This window comes from Heliangelus exortis, chromosome 13, assembly GCF_036169615.1.
Source record: "Heliangelus exortis chromosome 13, bHelExo1.hap1, whole genome shotgun sequence".
Taxonomy (NCBI): Eukaryota; Metazoa; Chordata; class Aves; order Apodiformes; family Trochilidae; genus Heliangelus; species Heliangelus exortis.
In genome coordinates this window covers 3,397,114-3,414,267 of record NC_092434.1, presented here as the reverse complement: position 1 = coordinate 3,414,267, position 17,154 = coordinate 3,397,114, and the positions used below count along the sequence as shown (strand labels likewise).

The 17,154-nt window shown below is 40.6% G+C and overlaps 1 protein-coding gene across 3 annotated transcripts in view; it reads left to right on the top strand.

The window, feature by feature from the left end:
* Positions 1 to 17,154, top strand: part of CMIP (c-Maf inducing protein) — a 128,762-nt gene that overhangs the window by 98,395 nt on the left and 13,213 nt on the right. For all 3 annotated transcript variants that reach the window (XM_071756640.1, XM_071756639.1, XM_071756638.1), the window contains 8 exons: positions 555 to 617; positions 2,107 to 2,187; positions 5,173 to 5,276; positions 5,856 to 5,960; positions 7,091 to 7,444; positions 14,769 to 14,834; positions 15,902 to 15,928; positions 16,388 to 16,436. In XM_071756640.1, the coding sequence (XP_071612741.1) occupies positions 555 to 617; positions 2,107 to 2,187; positions 5,173 to 5,276; positions 5,856 to 5,960; positions 7,091 to 7,444; positions 14,769 to 14,834; positions 15,902 to 15,928; positions 16,388 to 16,436 (849 nt within the window). The remainder of the gene's footprint in view (positions 1 to 554; positions 618 to 2,106; positions 2,188 to 5,172; positions 5,277 to 5,855; positions 5,961 to 7,090; positions 7,445 to 14,768; positions 14,835 to 15,901; positions 15,929 to 16,387; positions 16,437 to 17,154) is intronic.

Sequence of the window (17,154 nt, the reverse complement as noted above, 5' to 3'; positions counted from 1 at the left end):
CCCTCAGTGGCAGGGATGACCTCTAATGTGTTTACTGCCCATAAGCACATTGGTTTGCGTAGCAACAAAGAAGGAATGGTTGATCTCCACTTGCCCAAAGTTAGATGCTTCATGTTGATGAATAGTGTCCTCCAGGGTAAGAGCAGTGCAGTTAAGTTATTTCTCACAAAAAAGAGCTCGAACTGTTTTATAAAGGATGTGGGTTTGGTGTTTTTCAATTTTTTGCTTTTAAGGGAGATGTTATAACTGAAACAGTGAGCTGGATTCATCCTGTTTTACATCCTAAAACAATTATAAAAATTGTACTGCTTTATGTTTTATCTATTTACACTGATGTAGGTAAAAGCAAAAATTTCCAGGGTTTTTACAGCAGTGTGCTTGAACTTTCACATGAAATGAACACATAGCCCACTTCTAATTTCTCCACTGATGCTTTTGTGTTCTTCTTTATAAAAAGTAAGCTTTTTTTTTTCTTCAAGAAAAATATATCCCTGCAAAATTCTTGCTCCAGTTGCAGTCCTCTAATTAAATTTTTCTCTGTCTTTCTTTTAAAGGCAATTGCACCTTTGCTGGAAAACAACCATCCTCCTCCTGACCTCTGTGAATTTTTCTGCAAGGTATCAGAACACCTTTGCTTTCTGAAATCTCATAGTTGTATGTGAGTGTAGTTCTTTGAGGGGGGGGTTGTTTTTTTAATTTAACTCCTTACCCAAATGGAATATGCCCAAATCGATTCCAGTTTTTGGTCAACAACCAAAGATGCTGGAAAACTTAAAAGCACCATCATGATAAATAGATGCATATCCTTACTACATCTGACTGTACAGTCTTGATACTCTGTGAGAGTTAAAATCTTCACTCCCACACCCCAGTCTGAGTACAGGAGATGTCCTACTTGCATGTTCTCTTTAGCTAATGCAAAAACGATTGGAGTCACTGTGTTCAGATGAGTTGGTAATATGATGCACAGTTCAGCCCTAATGATATTATGTCACGGGGTAATGGTAGTGGGAAGATCATAAGGAGACATCCTCTTCCCTGGTGAATCCCTTCTTGTGCCACATTTTGCATCTTTTCTGTGAATATCTGAGTATTCTGGAATGCAGAGCTTCTGAATGTGAAAATACTGCTGTTCCTCTAGGCCTCTTTGTGTTTCAGTTTTGAGTCTACTAAAATTTGCTCACTGATGTCTGGGTATACATTCTGAGTGCTGCTTATAATTCCCATCCTGAGCTACTCAGCAGCAGCAGCAGCTTCTTCCTACAGGAATTAAGTCAAGACTGTTGCATTTTTATAACTCACTTTGAGGGTCATATCCAGCTGCGGACTCAAGATGTTTTTATTCCTAATTTTTTTTTTTTGCCTTTGGTGGGCACATAATTATCTCTAAATATGTGGGAGAAGCTGTCTATAGTTGCAGGGTCATGGCCTTTTCAGAACTGAAATGGACAAGGCTGATGAGAAGTCTAATGCACCTTCAAAACTGGCCCTGTCTTGAGTGGGAGATTGGACCAGATGACCTGCAAAGGTCCTTCCCAACTTGTATCAGTCAGTAATTCATTATTAAAGTATGTTTTAGCCTCTGATAGTAGAATGGCATGTTGGTATTCTGCAAATTTCATCACTTTTGTTCCATTACATTGCCTGTGTCTACATAACTTTTTGTACTCAACCCTTTGACTTTTAAAACTGTTGGCAAGTTTCAGCTAAATGCGACAAAAGGGGTACAAGCCTCAAAAATACTACATTCCAGTGAGTTTTGTGGAAAATAGGAAGTAGGGAAAGGAATTCTTGTAGTTCTTAAGTTCTTGTCCCATCCCTGGAAATGTTCAAGGCCAGGTTGGATGGGGCTTTGAGCAACCTGGTCCTGTGGAAGGTCTTCTGCCCATGCAGAGGGGTTGAAACTAAATGATCTTTAAAAACTTGTCCCACTCAAACCGTTCTACGATTCCAGTAAATCCATAGAAGTGTTATGAGTACCTTAACCCAGGAAAGAATAATTTAGCCTTTGTTAATCTTGGGTAATCCATGAGTGGGGTGTGAAGCCACAGGAGACTCATCTTCATAACTTCTGCAGCTCACCAAATGACTCATTGCTCGTTACAGCACTGCCGAGAGCGCCCGCGGTCCATGGTTGTGATAGAAGTGTTCACACCGGTGGTACAGAGGATTCTCAAACACAACATGGTGAGCACGTGTTAGGGGCACTTGGTTGGTCTGTAGAAGTGTTACTGTGATACTTTTTATAATGGGTTTAAAATAAAATAAATAGGAAAGTCAGAATAGGCACTTTGTTGATTTGAGACTGATGCCCTCAACATTTTTAAAGATACCTCCAGTTCTCTGGATTTCCATTTTTCTTCAGGCTCATGTCTGTTGAGTTCTTACCAAGGCTTCCTGGATTTCCGTGTTCTTTTCTGCTACTCATTTTCTGTCTTGTTCCAGGAATCTTGCTCTCTGTCATGCTGTTATTCTTCTTTCCTATGACACATTCTCTCTTCTAATTGCTGATCAGTTCCTTGCTAGTGATTGAAATAAATTCTAGGAGGCTGCCCTGCCACATTTTCACTCACTGACTCTGAATATATTCTTATGTGATCCATATGCCTTTCCTAAGAGAGATCTGAGTGTTTCCCAGTCCTCCATCCTTTGTGACTTATTAAATTTCATGCTATGTTTTTTTAAGTCACATGAAGAAATTTTAATTCCCCAATGTTGTGGCAGAGTAACAAATAAATAAAATACAGTATTTAAGACAGTTGATTTGGCTGAGGATGAGTCTCATACATCAGTAACCACACAATCAACTTTTTGTCACTAACTGATATAATTTTAGAGACCATCTGCAGCCCTACTGTGTACAGCATGAACCCAGTAGAAAACAGTTCATATTTTTGTTTTTATAGCAGTATTATTATTTAACTCCTTGAGTTTACAGAACTACATAGAAAGCCCAGGATGGCAAAAAGGTCATATTCCTGGCTTTGTGCCTGCACTCTGCAGACATGTAAACATTTTTAAATATTCTGTAGTGTTCAATGAAATATTCTGTAAATGTTATTCTTGGATCCCCGACAGATTTTTTTTTAAAGCATCCCAAGCTCTTGAGGGGTCTCAAATAAAATCTCAATGCCTAGTGTACTACTTGTATTTGCTTGGCTTCAGAGAATTGGGTATATTTACCATACTTAACATTTGCAGATTGAAAATCAACATGTCTGTACCACAGTGTGTAGTCAGAGAATTTATGGTGTCTTATATTAATTGGAGTGGATATGGGCACTTTACTGCTCTTTAGGGACTACTGTACTGAATAGACTTTCAGAGAATGTGTGTGTGTGCATGTAATAAAGTTATTCTTTAGGGGGACAGTATTGTTGGCAGTAAACTCCATAACCTTAGGAGGCCCCATGCAATTCACTGTGCCTGCAGCAGGAGACCAACTCTGTTCCCACCTCTGCTGCTAATTTACTGTGTGGTCTTCGATAAGTTCATGACAAGTTCTGTTCTGTTTCTCACCTATAAATATGCAAAATCCCCTATAAAACTGAGAAAGAGTGTTTCATTTAGGTCTCATTTTGAGATCTCAAAAGAGTGAGGATAGCTGTTTGTCTTGCTGGTAGTACTGGTGATGTGCAGACTGTTGTGTGCTGAGTTGTTTGGGGAGTGCTCAGCAACCTCTCAGTGTCTTTGGATTTCATCTGTTTGTAGGCTCAGACCAACTTTTAAAATATAAGCAGTATTGTTTTGTGTTGGGTGGGGTTCTTTTGAGCAAACAGTATTAATAGTGTGTATTACCATCTGGGATGGTGACAGAGCATCATGTTATATTTAGAAAGATCTTATATTTTATAGAGGTCAGCAGTGATATCCTTTTGGAGCTTTGTTCTAACTTCTGCCAGGACACCAACATATGTTGAAAAATGTCATAAACAAATTACAGCTGCAGAAGCTGTTTTGCAAGGAGTGTTCAGGAAATTAAATGGCACCAAGCGATATACAAAGCACATATGGTCTCATGCCTTTGACCCAAATATATTTGCATTTCCCTGAAGGAGTTTTTAGAAGTTTAATGTTTTTAATTGTAATGCCAACTCTGGAATTGCCCATAAGCCCTTTCCTTGTGAAGTTATCAGGCAGCCATTCAGCACGAGCAAAGCATGACACAGACATGAAGGAGACCTTGTTCTGCCTAGGTTTGTGTTCACATTTTCAGTAATTTTCTCTAGCTGTGACCCCTATGAGAAAGTAATGCAGGTTGTGCTGTAGAAGTACCTGACACCAAAATAAATAATGAAGTTTCACTGCTTTGGGAGTGTATCTTCCCTTTTTCAGACCAGCAGTTTGTCACCACTTAGGGCATTTCTCTAAAATGTCAGTTGCCATTTATATTTTCAGGATGACTCTTCCTTCAGAGCCAGCTGCTTGAGGGATGACTGGGAGGGCTCCTTTGTCCTCAGTGGGCCTTGGAAATTTAGCTTTATACTCATGGAACACCTGGATAATAAGGTTACACCTGTGTAAATGTGAAGAAATGTGCTGTAGAATAACACTCACCAGACAGCAGATTTTACTCCTTTCACATCTAAAAATAGCAGGTGATGCGAGGAGATGCAGGGTTTCACTTAGCAGGTGCCTTTCCCACTGCAGGATTTAAAGAAAGTGACTGAAGAACTGATTTCTGGTTTTATAAACTATCACTTATTGATTGCACATCAAAAAGATTTTCTCTGAAACCAGAATAGGTAAGATGTCAAACATGGAAGTAAAAAAATATTTTTTGAGTTGCATTTTTTAAAAAATGGCAGTTTTGAGTGGAAGCAGTTATTTTTAAAAAGGCAGTGATGGAAAAATGCAAAACAACAAAAAAATGCATTTCAAAATAAAGTTACAAAGTGAAGTGTACAAATACAAGTGCAGGTAGGATTTTTATTTTCCTACTGAACACATCTTGTTTCAAGGTGGGTATGGGAGAAACAGGAGAGTTGGAAAGCTTGTCATTATTACTGAGAAGAATGTTACTTCAACATCCAGTGATAACTGTGCTCTTGAAGCTGTCAGCTTAATAAAAAAAAATTTGTTTGTGCTCGAGTTGATTTCTTTTGATAATCCCATTTTGATGTACATTGCAGGCACGTTTCAACATCTTTGGTGTTTCTTCTTTTTGGACAGGATTTTGGGAAGTGCCCTCGGTTGCGGCTGTTTACTCAGGAGTATATTCTTGCTTTGAATGAACTGAATGCTGGAATGGAGGTGGTGAAGAAGTTTATTCATAGGTTAGTTACATTTCATTGGTGGCATATTTCCAGCCCTGTGTATTCCCTTCACTCTGTTACTTCTCCCAGCCCTGATCATCTCTTTAGTGGCTGCTAGGAATAGCTGGTCCTTTTTGATACTGATAAACAGCAAAGAAATTACATGAGTCCATGAAACAATGTTTTTTAAGTATCTTTATTTTTCTTCTTTTTAAAACCAATTTTCAAATATGGCTGCGTTTTTTTGCCTTGTTCCACACTGGAAGCAAATTCACTTTGCTGTGTGTATGTTCTTTTTATACATTTAGACTCAGAGCCTCTGCAAAGAGATTTCTGTTAACTTTAGACCACATAATACTCAGTAGTGTGAGCTTTTGAGGGGACTGGTGTGGTATCCCATCAAATAAACTGAGGATGCAGCTTAGCCTTCCTCAAAATAGGGCCATTGGTAGGGATTAAAATAACTCTTTTATGGCCCTTCTGAAGGCCCTTCCCCAGGGCTGTCTCTCCAGTTCTGGCACCCTCTGTTCTGTCTAACTGTTTTTGCCCACAAAAAAAAATCTTCCTCAGAATAATGTCATCTTGGTTTTTGTTTTTCAGCATGCACGGTCCAACTGGACAATGCCCCCATCCCAGGGTCCTGCCCAATCTTGTAGCTGTCTGCTTAGCAGCCATTTATTCGTGTTACGAGGAATTTATCAACAGGTCAGTATGAATTCCCAGCTCATCCCAAACCCATGGCATCTAGAAATGAGCTCAGTGTGACTGTGGGTGTGGGGGGGTGAAAAAGGTTCCTTTGTCCTCACTCTACTCTTTGCTAATTTGAGTTCTGGTCAATATTTCTGTAGATCTGTGAGTGTATTTGTTACACTTTATGTGCTTGAAATCCAGAAAGATGCTGAACCTTCATTCACTTGCACTCACTGTGGAATGTTCTGAGGCAGGAAGTGTGACAATCTGGGGTTGCACTTCCATGGTTCCCATGCTTGGAAATGGGGGCAGTGCTGGTGAGGCAAAGAGCTGAGGAGCTCAGCACTTGTCAGTGCAGAAGCTGTGAGCTGCCTTTCAGGATGATGCTCAGCAGCCAGCTCGGTGATGATTTTGGCCACTCTTGAGCTACTCCACCAAGGCAGGCTGCAGCTCTAAGCAGACCTTTTAGGCCAGCAGAAGATGGGAATTCTGGGAATTAAGCACTACCCAGAGCAGTGTCTGTTTTGTCAGTGTCCTTTCTGGCACATGAAGTATGCGTTACACCTAAAGTCCTGAAGACAGGGTTGTGTGTAAATTCCTCTGTTTCTACAGCTTTGAACCTGAGCTGGTTGCTCATTACTGTGGAAAATTTTGCTTCCTGACTTAACTGCTAAATAGGGGGCTCAGTTTTTGACACACAGTCCAGTTTCCAGTAGATACTGAGGGTTCCCCTCTGCTGTGTTTCCTGTTTGTGCCTATCTGACTTTCCTCATGGTAGAACATGGACAGGAGCTGCTTGGTGTCCAACAAAAATTCCAGACACAAGGGCTGCAGACAAATGTCTGGGCATTTACAGATGGATACTTAGGCATGGATTCTCTTACAGCTTTGCAAAACTTGGATGGAAAAGTTCACCTTTATCCTAAACTGGCATGTCAATTCATCTTTGTAGAGTAGGGGCTGCAGAACAGTCCTTTTAATGTTGTTAATTGATTTCGGTAATCTGATTACCCAGGAGAAAACAGTCTGGTGGGCTGGGGTGAAACGCAGTGGGGAATTGCAAAAGATCTTGGCTTCTCAGTGTTGCTTTCTCTCTCCTGTTGTGTCTGTCTATTGAAAATGACTTGTTTATTTTTAAAATTCAGTCGAGACAACTCGCCAAGCCTGAAGGAAATCCGGAACGGGTGCCAGCAGCAGTGTGACCGAAAGCCCAATCTCCCCCTCCGCCTTCTCCACACGAGTCCTGACCTGGTCTCTCAAGAGGCCACCTTGACTGAATCCCGTCTCAAACCTGTCATTGTCACCTCAAATGACATCCACGTGGAAGTGGAACGTAACAACACGGCTAACCAGAAGCTGACAGCCAACGTGGGCAATGACAGCGAGCCCAACCTGATTGACTGCTTGATGGTCAGCCCTACCTGCAGCACCATGAGCATTGAGCTGAGTGCCCAGGCAGACAGGATCCTTGGCTGTTATGTGGAAATACTCAAGATGCTGTGAGTAACTATTTTTAAACAAAGCTTTTTGAACAATGTCATCTTAACAATGGGGGGGCTTTTCCCACGGGGCTGTCATCTTCAGCATCTGTGGCCAGCAAGCACATGGTTAGAAACCCAACTCCAGAGTCTTTTAAAGAGACATCTGGCACTGCCAGTAGGTTCTAAAAATAGCATGGGGAAGATGAAAACAGAAAGCTTATTTGCACAGTGAGCCTCAGAAGATGGGATCTTGTTGCTGGTGGTTTCTGGTTTGTTCTTGCCCACCAAAGAACATAAATCCATTTGTCTCCTCCAGGCCTCTTAGAATTGCCCAAGATAGAGCTAGAAAAGACAGGTCTGTGCTAGGCAGTACTGGTCCACTGGCTTCACCAGGGGCTGGATGGGATCAGTGTCTTTCATCTAGGTGTTCTCCCTTTGCTTGTTGTAGAAGTCTTACGACTTGTTCAGATGTACTTGTATTTGAGTCTATTTGTCAACTGGTTGCTTTGGTACAGCAGACCTTCTTTAGTGAACAAATGTTCAAATAGCCTTTGCAAAGTGGTGGCTTGATGGTTTCCTGGGAGACAAATCCTCTGGATATCTTCAGGAGTTCTTTGGGAAAAGCTTGTGTTCCTCCTGGATAAATAAATGAAAGGAGTTACACAAAAGATGGCCTGCAGAATGGAAGAAAATAATAGAAGTGCAGTAAAACAACCTAAAACATCTTTATTTACTTCAACAGCCAGCTCTGCTACTGTGCTACAGTATGTCTTTGGGCAAACTGTTATAATGCTACATTGATTAATTTTTTTTAATGTAAGGCTTCTTGAAGTAACAGTGGAGTTTTTTACAGTACAAGACATGGGTGAAATTTGTACCACTCTGTAAACCATGAGCAGGTGGTTATGCTGCAGACAAATATAACCTGGGTGTAGGCTCTTAAGGAGTTTGATGATATTCAACTGCTGTGGTGGAGGATTTTGTGTAAGTTTTATCCCATGTTTTAATTTTTTTCAAAAGAAATGCTACCAATTGTGACCATCTTTCACTCACTGCACAGCTGGCTTGCAAGTGCATACATAAATATACACTCAGAAGTAGAGACAGGACAGGTGGATCCAAGATACCATTCCCACTAGATTCTTGAACATATCAATTTTTTTTTTTCTCTGGCATTGCTTTTTCTGCCTATAAAAATGTTTGCATTAAAAAAGCAGAGAATCTGACTTTGGTTCATCTGGTAGACTCCAACTCTTCAGATACCCAGGATGCATTAAACACATGTATTTATTCCCATCCCCTTGACTCTAGGTGTTTTCCATAAGCACTGGAAACTCCCAATCTTGATGTTGACTTGGGTGCTGACTCACCAAGCATTGGAGCTTTTGGTTCCATCATGCAGCTGACACAAACAAATTTACAAATGGCCATGGTCTTCCTCAGTCTCTCCACATTTTATGTATTTCATATGCCAGGTTTCAATTCCCATGTAATACCCTACACAAAGAATTCTTATTTCACTGCATATGTATTTTTTTGGGTGTGTTTGTCTTTTTGAAGATCAGACTCTTCAGTAGTAACAGTGAAAATGGGAATCTCTTTTTGTTCTCACACAGGTTGTGTGTGTGGAACAGCCACAAAAAGGGCTTTTTGTGCCCCTTTTCAGCTTGTGCATTTTGAAGGGTGAAACTCACAGGATATATATAGTGAAGGACCAGCAATACTACAGAATTGGTTCATCTCTCCTCAGATTGCCTTGCCAGGGTCCACAACCTTCTTGAGAAGAACATAGGACCAGAACCATGGGTTGTATTTATTGTAGTTCACTGATTTGGGTTCCCTTCCATTCCTGTTCCTAACCTGATTTTTTTTTTTGGACCTGAAATCATTAATGCAGAAATGAGTTCTGCTCCTGATTCTGCCCCTGACTGACCAGGAGGTTTTAGATGTTGCTTCTTTTTATGCCTCAGTTTTCTTATTCATAAAATACAGGTAAAGATTTTAAATGTTGGTTTTTAAATTCTGAAACCAGCATTGTAAAAGGGCTGGTAGTTATTAACAAAATATGCTGTTGTGATGCTTATTTCTTGCACACTCAGAATCTTCTTGAACAAAGGCTTTCTGAGGCACTAAGTACTATTACTTTACTTTGAAAAACCAAGATTATGAAGAAAGAGAGCTGAAGAACATGCCAGTAGGAAGAAAACATGAATTATAAAACAACTGCTATCAGCTGAGCTCTCAGAAGGCAGTCACTTAGATAATGTTCTTATTAATAACAGTGGTAAGCCAAACATAAATAAGTTGCTTAGCATTGAATTTAATTGTTCTGTTAGGTGTCTAACTCAATATCAGCATCAAAAAAAGAGAGTCACCAACAATGGTATCTTTTTTACATAATTAACTTAGGGCAGCAGGGAGTAATTTATTTAGGCAGATTTTAATTATTGAAAGCCTAGCAAATAAATTTTCTTAACAGTATCTTTGTTAGAGGACATTTTATTGTTCTCCTAAATCCTACACAATACTGTAGGAGTTCTTGGGGAAAAAACCACCACTTTTAAATAAAAATGTAACAGCAATTATTTAATAACCACTGTAATACCTCACTTTTTGCACAGAAGGCTGAATGTGCAGATTGGCAAGTTCATCTGTAGGGCTGTTACCAGAATACCAAGGATGTCTTTGACCCCTTTTCTAATGTGGTTGAGTAACAGGACACAACTATTGCCTACTAAAGGCAAACAGAAAATCGTGGGGTTTAAGATGCTGGCAGATGACCCAAAGTCTGGGCAGATTTTAAAGGAGACACAGTCTCTAGTGGAACATAGTATTTTTGTCCTGCACTCAAAAGTGGATCAAACTGCTGTGTCAATATTCTCTAATGTGTTTTGGACTCTGATCATGTTATTGATGCCAGTCAGTGCCTCCTGAATGCTACAACTGGTGCGTAGAAAATGCACTAAATTAATTGAAATATTTCTGTTCATATTAAATTAGAGGCTCTGAGGGCTGCTTAGCATTGCTCAGCTCCTACTTGCATCTTAATGTTTCCATGCATTAGAGAATTTCTCTTTCAAACTTGTGCTTGAACAACACAGCTATGGTTGGAAAAATCTGCAGCAAAAGATGCTGTGAGTCCTCTTCCTTGGACTGGATAACTTCAAAGTTTGTGTGTCAGACACCACTGATCCCCTGGCAACACTCAAAACTTAAAATGTGCCTGTCATGAAATCCAGATCAGCAAATGGCAAACTAAACTTGCTGTAAGAATGGACACTTTTTAGGGAGGCTGTGACAGTGATGATATTGGGTTGTAAGCCATTATTCTCTGTCTGTGTTATTTTTTATTTCCATGGCTGCCTGTAGACTTCAACACCTTTGGACAAACTTGGGTTGCTTTTTCCTGATGCCTCCATGCCAGCTGTGAGCAGTGGAAGCCTCTGCTCTGTTCAGGACCTATTAGGGCTTTTCAGTAGTGCTAAATTTTCTTATTTTGAAAAAAAAAAAAAAGACAAGCCCAGCTCAAAAGAAGGCTGAACATGAAAAGACTTCTCACTCTTTTGGTCATAGCAGATTTGTGCTTTATGTGACAGGGGCTCTGATGGGGCTTTTTCTGGAGTTAAACCTGGTGTTACACAGTTCAAGGACTTGGACCTAGAGCCAGGGAAAGAAGGGATAAGGTGCACGTCTGGGGGCTTGGTCATCTTAGTATTATGGGATTACAGAGGAGTTACCTGAAAGATTTTTCATCTTGTCAAGCTGCTCGTGAAACAAGCTGCTTCCAAGTAGTTGCTCCTTTATTTCCATCTAAGAACAGGGGACTTGGGGCTTGCAGTCTCTGGGTGCTAAGACCAAAAGCTTTCCAAATGCAAGCACCCACTGGAGCTTCCCCTGCCTTCTCTGCATTCCCCAATAGGTCAGTGGCATGCTCTGAATATCCCAAGTGGACTCTCTTATGTCATGTTTATCAGGGTTGCCCCGGGCTGCTAATATGTTTTGGATTGTTTGCGTGGCACATGACATATGGGCAGGTTTTCATTTTGGTGAAAGGTGATCCTGGGGAAGGAAAATGTATTATGTTGGCAGGCAGGCCAGTAGTGACGATGGCCCAAAGGCAAAGTCACTGCAGTTGGGGATTATTTAATTATTGGGTTGGCCAATGCTCTGGACAATCCCTTAAAAAAGGTTTCTGGGTAAGGAGAGCTGTGTGCAGGAGAAGGTGACCGTGCTGACACCCATCATGTGCTGGGCACCCTGACCCCCTCCTGGCACCCATTTCCCAGGAACCCATAGATCAGGCTATGGTTTGACCGCTGTGCTATTTGCCTAAAATTGCAAATCCTGCAAAATTCAGAGCCTGGGACTGCATCAGGGAGTTTTTCTCCCCCTCTGCTTTGTTAAAGCCAGTCCTGAGATTGTTGTTTGGTGGGTGTTGAGCCCAGCACCCTCTGAGGAGCACCCAAAGGAGTTGGTCACAGCCACCCTCCTGAGTTCTCCCTCTAGCTCCCTCCTCCTGGCATGACCTCTTTGGCTCATCAGTGTGGTTGTTAGGTTGTTAACTGCATTCAGAGATAATCTATTTCTCTTTCTTTCTTTCTTTCCCTGCTTTAAACACGTTAGAGCTTTGAATGGACCAAAAAGAAAAAAAAAAAAAGCAACTGTCTGAAATGAAAGAAGTGTGCAGATGAGATGAGCACAGACAAAGGAAAATGTTTTTGAAAAGGGAATAGGTGGGAGGAGGAGAAACACTGTAGGCTTTTAATAAGTAGTTTAGCTTTATTCTTGTGCTATGTTTGTTTCATGTTTCCTAGCTCAGATTGAAGGGATTACAGATCCCTGTGTATTTTATGTTTGGGTCCCACTCATGTGACCAAACTCAGTATATTTCATAGGAGACAATTTTCTTTCTTTCTTCTCCTGGTAGGAAAAAAAAGGCTCTGGTTTATTTTCACTGCCCTCTGGCAAACCTGCTCTGCAAATGGATGCCATCCCTAACTCCCAGCTTCAAGAGAAGTCAGAGTGATACAGTTTTAATTCTGTCTGCTGGGTGTCACTCAGTCTTAGGCTGTTACAAATGAGCTTTTTTTCTTCCTCTTCCAGTTTTCTTTGAAGATCAGCCATGAAAAACTGATTGGTTCACATTATTACTAATCATAACTCTCTGTATTACTGAAGGAGGAATGTTAGTGGTGTAACACTGAACCTGAGATGATACTGGAACTCCAAGTGGGTCTCAGCTTTTAAGCTCCTGTTAGGGCTTTGTCTCATGGGATGTGAGACACCCTTAAGACCTCTGAATTACCCAGCTCAGCCTTTTGACTTTTGAGTCTCTTTTGCTCAAAAATCTTCATAAAAATGTCAACAACAGTTAGTCTTGTGGAGAGCCTTGATCAATCAAAGCTTTGTTAAAAGAACCCAGCAAGCTTATCTTAGAGGTACTACGTCAGAGATTTCCTTGACTTATTTCACTTTATAGGACAAGCCTCAAACTCAGGTTTTTCACAATACTCGCTGTACACAAAGTGGAAAAAAACCTCAACCCCTTGTAAAGAAGTCCTGCTTCATGTCTTCCTGTTCTGAGGCACTAAATAAAGTTTGTCATCTTCCTTGTTTCATTAGCATCTAAGCTGGTAAGGGATTTTATCTCTGGAAAGAACTTTGTGAATGGGTGATCTCAAAGTGCTCTACTATGGACTCAGGTCTGTTTTAGGCTATTGTAACACCCATTATCTCAGAGCTGCTCATAACAGAGCCCAGAGACCAAAATGCTTGATGGAGGAGAAAGATCAGGCTCAATGGCTTGTGGCACACCTGGCATGGGTGTGAGGTTTCTTTTTAGGATTACTGTGTCTTCCCATGTGCTGTGCTTTGTGCCTGAAGTGCTATAGATAACAGCAGGAAAATGAAAAGTTGTATTTATCAGGGGACAGAGCCAAGAATCTCAAATATTGTTTGCTTGGTGTTTTGAAGAGAGCCAGCAGTGAGGTTTTTGCCTGGCCAGTGCCACCAGCCTTGTACCAGAGTTCCTCTGCAGGTGTTTTAAGAGCTGGAGGTGTGGGAGGAGACATCTCCCTGAACTCAACATGATGTTGTGGTTCTTGGCCTTTTGGTAGAGGGAGCTGAAATATGAATGTAACCTGGATTTGTACTGCTCTTGGGCAAGTGATGACTGCCTCCCTGCTTGGGTGTTATATCATGATGATCACTTCAATTAAAATTTCTCTGCATGTTGCTTTTTAAGAATACCCTGCTCATACACTTGAGTTTTATTTGTGTCTATAAATGTGCCTTTGTGGACTGTCATTTGTATAATTAGTTTATGAAAATCTCAGGTTTATGTGGTTCAAAAATGGATGAGACTTTGGAAGTGCATCCATCTTCAATTTCTCTCAGCTAGAACCTTCTCCTTACAAAACTTTGATTATTTTGGAATATTTTCTGTTCATATATTGTCTGTTCCTAATGGTATCTGTAGATGCTGTCCATTTGAGAGCATTACTCTTCATTCCTCCTCAAGAAACACCATATTTTGTGCCAAGTTTGCAGTAAGCTGCAGCCAATAATCTTATTAAAACTGAAATCCAAAAGGTACCAGCAGACTGTAGGCTCTTCTACACTATCTTCTGCAGACATCCCAAGGTGTTTCACCCAGTATAAGGTTTACTACATTGACTTCTGTTTGCACTCATTGGTATGAACTGGAATGAAAGTGGATGAGCAGGCCAGGATCTGGACTTTGGCTGCTGGTTTCTGTGCCCTCTTTTGGGGCCAGTGACTTGAGCTCTCTGCTGTGGTTATCCTCCTTTATTCTCATAATAATTTTGGCAGTGCTTCATTCCCTCTTCTCTCACCTCTTAAGCTGAAGTCTTGGCACTGTTTAAATTGACCCATTCCTCTGTACCATGGTCAGAAGTTGATTAAGGAGGTGTCCTTGTTTTTACAAATGGGCTCATGTGCTGTGGCCTATCAAAAATTAATAAATTTCCAATGTAATGCAGAGCAGGGCTGTAAATAGCAATGGCCTGGTAATTGCTGGACCAACTTAGATGAAAGTATTAGTTAGGGATTAAATGTCAACAGGTTTCATAAACAGCAAATGTCTTTAAGTTGGCATAAAGAAGGTCTCTCTGGAGGTCATTGTAAATACCAGATTTACTGTGACTCGGTGGAGATTGTGTTGAAAACAGAAAGGGAAATGTCACAACAGCTCTTCAGGGTGTCTCAGTGAAACAGAAGGGTTGTTGATGCCTGGAGTACCAAAGTTTTGACTCCTTGAACTACCTGTTGACAAACCATATTTAATGCTTGGTAACCTATAAATAAAATGTTCGTTTTTCAGGTCAGACTATGATGACTGGAGACCAGCTCTGGCCAGCTTGCTTCAACCTATCCCATTTCCCAAGGAGTAAGTTTGCACTCTAGTATATACTGGATTGTTCTTGTTACTGTTGTTGTATTGACAGCTAAAACCTGATGGGAATAGGATCGTTGTGGCTCTAGTATTGATTTAGAATCTGGAGTTGATTTTGGCTGATAGAGAGGGATTCAAAGACTTGCCCAGCTTCATCTTCAATCCACGTTTCTCCAAGATGATCCTGAAGAGAGAAACAGTTAACTAGAGACAGGCAGACAAGAAAGGAAGGAAAACTGGTGAAGATGAGGTAAAGTAAGAGATTTAGTGGAGGAGGAGGCCTTACTGGTGTCATTTGTATTTTGCATTAAATGAAGAAGCTCCCCTGCAGATCAGCCAAAGCTCCCTCAGAAACCTATTAATGAACAGGAGTGTTTATGAAATGCAGACCTCCACGGGCAAACATTACAACCTGTAATTGTACCATTTGCTAGCTTATCACATCCCCTAATGACCTGATGTCTTGAAGCAGAAAGGTCTAATCCTCTGTGCCAGGTTACCTGCAAGCTAGAGCTTGGAGATAGGCAACAGGGACATCATTTACCAAGTCAGAGCTGAGTCCTGGGGGAGGTGTAAACCATACCATGATGCAAGGCCCTCCACAGACCATTAATTGCTTTACTGGTGTCTGATGTTAATTAGTTCTGACCATACTTTAACTGCATTGCAATTAAAGAATTCACCTGGAGGTAGGCAAAAAAAATATTTTTTTTTTAATATTATATAGCTGTATTTTAAGTATTTTCCTTGCTTTCTTCTGACCCAAAGCTCCCACTTAGTCAGTACCTTGTCTAAGACAGGGCTTTGAAAGAGCTGCAAGATTTGTTCCAAGTGCTTTTCCTCCCCCACCCCCTTAGTTTTATCTCCCTCAGCTTAATGAAGGAGACTTTACCTGATCTTTTTTGGAAAGAGTATTCTTTTTGTCTTGTGTGCTGCAGTTGCTTAGCAAATTCAGTTGTTATCTGGAAAGAACTGAAAAGTGTTTGCTTTTGTTTTGATTTTTTCCCAACCTCCCTTCTCCCAGATCCTCATGTTCTTCTTTTTTCTGTTTTAAATTTCAGGGCTCTTGCACATGAGAAATTCACAAAGTAAGTTTGGGGCACTTGTTTGTTTTATAAAAGGGAGTAATAACTTAAAATAATTGTACTGGTCAATAATAGCACTAATGCATTATTCAGTATTGTGCCTGTTATGTTTTTTATTTGTGAGAGGCTGTGAGTATGTTCTGTTAGCAATAATAATATGTAGTTTTCTTTGCAAGTTACTGTGACAGCAGAAGCCCAAGAACTAAAGACTAACATGCTTGTAGAATTTACAAACCAGTTTGTCACTGCACAACTTTGAAACCTTTTCTAGGTTATTGTGAATAGACATTGTCCTTGCTGTAATTACTTTTAAACCTCATATTTCCTTCCTGTGGAAGCAGCTTAACTGGTTTCTCTCTAAAATGTAATTTATCATTTAAAGTGTAATCCAAAAGAAGTGTAACACTTATGTGAATACTGCAACCAGCAACTTAAAATTGTCCTTTAAATTTTTTTTTCCAGGGAGCTGAAATATGTGATTCAGAGATTTGCAGAAGACCCGAGGCAAGAAGTGAGTTTATTGCCTGTTTACTCAGATTATTGGAGCAATTGCAATTATATTTGGTCAGAATAATCTCTCTTCAGGTAGCTTTTTTTAAAACATGGTGTGGTTTTGCTGGGCTTAAGTGTCTTAGAGAATAATAGCCACTAGTAATAACACACAGTCTTAGTGAATGGTTTCTTGGCTTATGCATAAACATGTGTTGTGACCTCCTGTTTGGCATCAGTTGATTCTTTGATCCACACCCCACAAGATTTTCACACTCTGTTGAATCTCTCCCAGCTTTTCATCTTCCTTACAAACAAACAAAAAAAAAAAGGAAGCAAAAAAAAAAAAAGGGAAGCAAAATCCACGGATCCGTACATCTTATAAAATAACAGGTTTTATTTTGCTATGTTTCATTTCCATTGTGTGCAAATGACCATAATTCTCATGAATTAGCTGGAGAAAGGGTGGGAGGTGTGTTACTGGAATGAGTGTGTAGCTCTGGCCTCCTGGTGTCTGACTGCTTTAGAGCTGCACATGTGCCTTGTTTGACATCATCAGCTTGGGCTGAGTCAGAGGGAACCTCTCCTCCTCGTTCATTTTTGGTGCTGGCATCAAGAGAATAAAGCTCCCCCAGACTGTGGGTGAGGAAGCTGTGTCATCTTCATCATTGCCCAGAACTCCTGGGTTTTTGAGGTTTCAGCCTTTTTAAGCTGTAGTCATCCTTGTCAGATAAGAGACC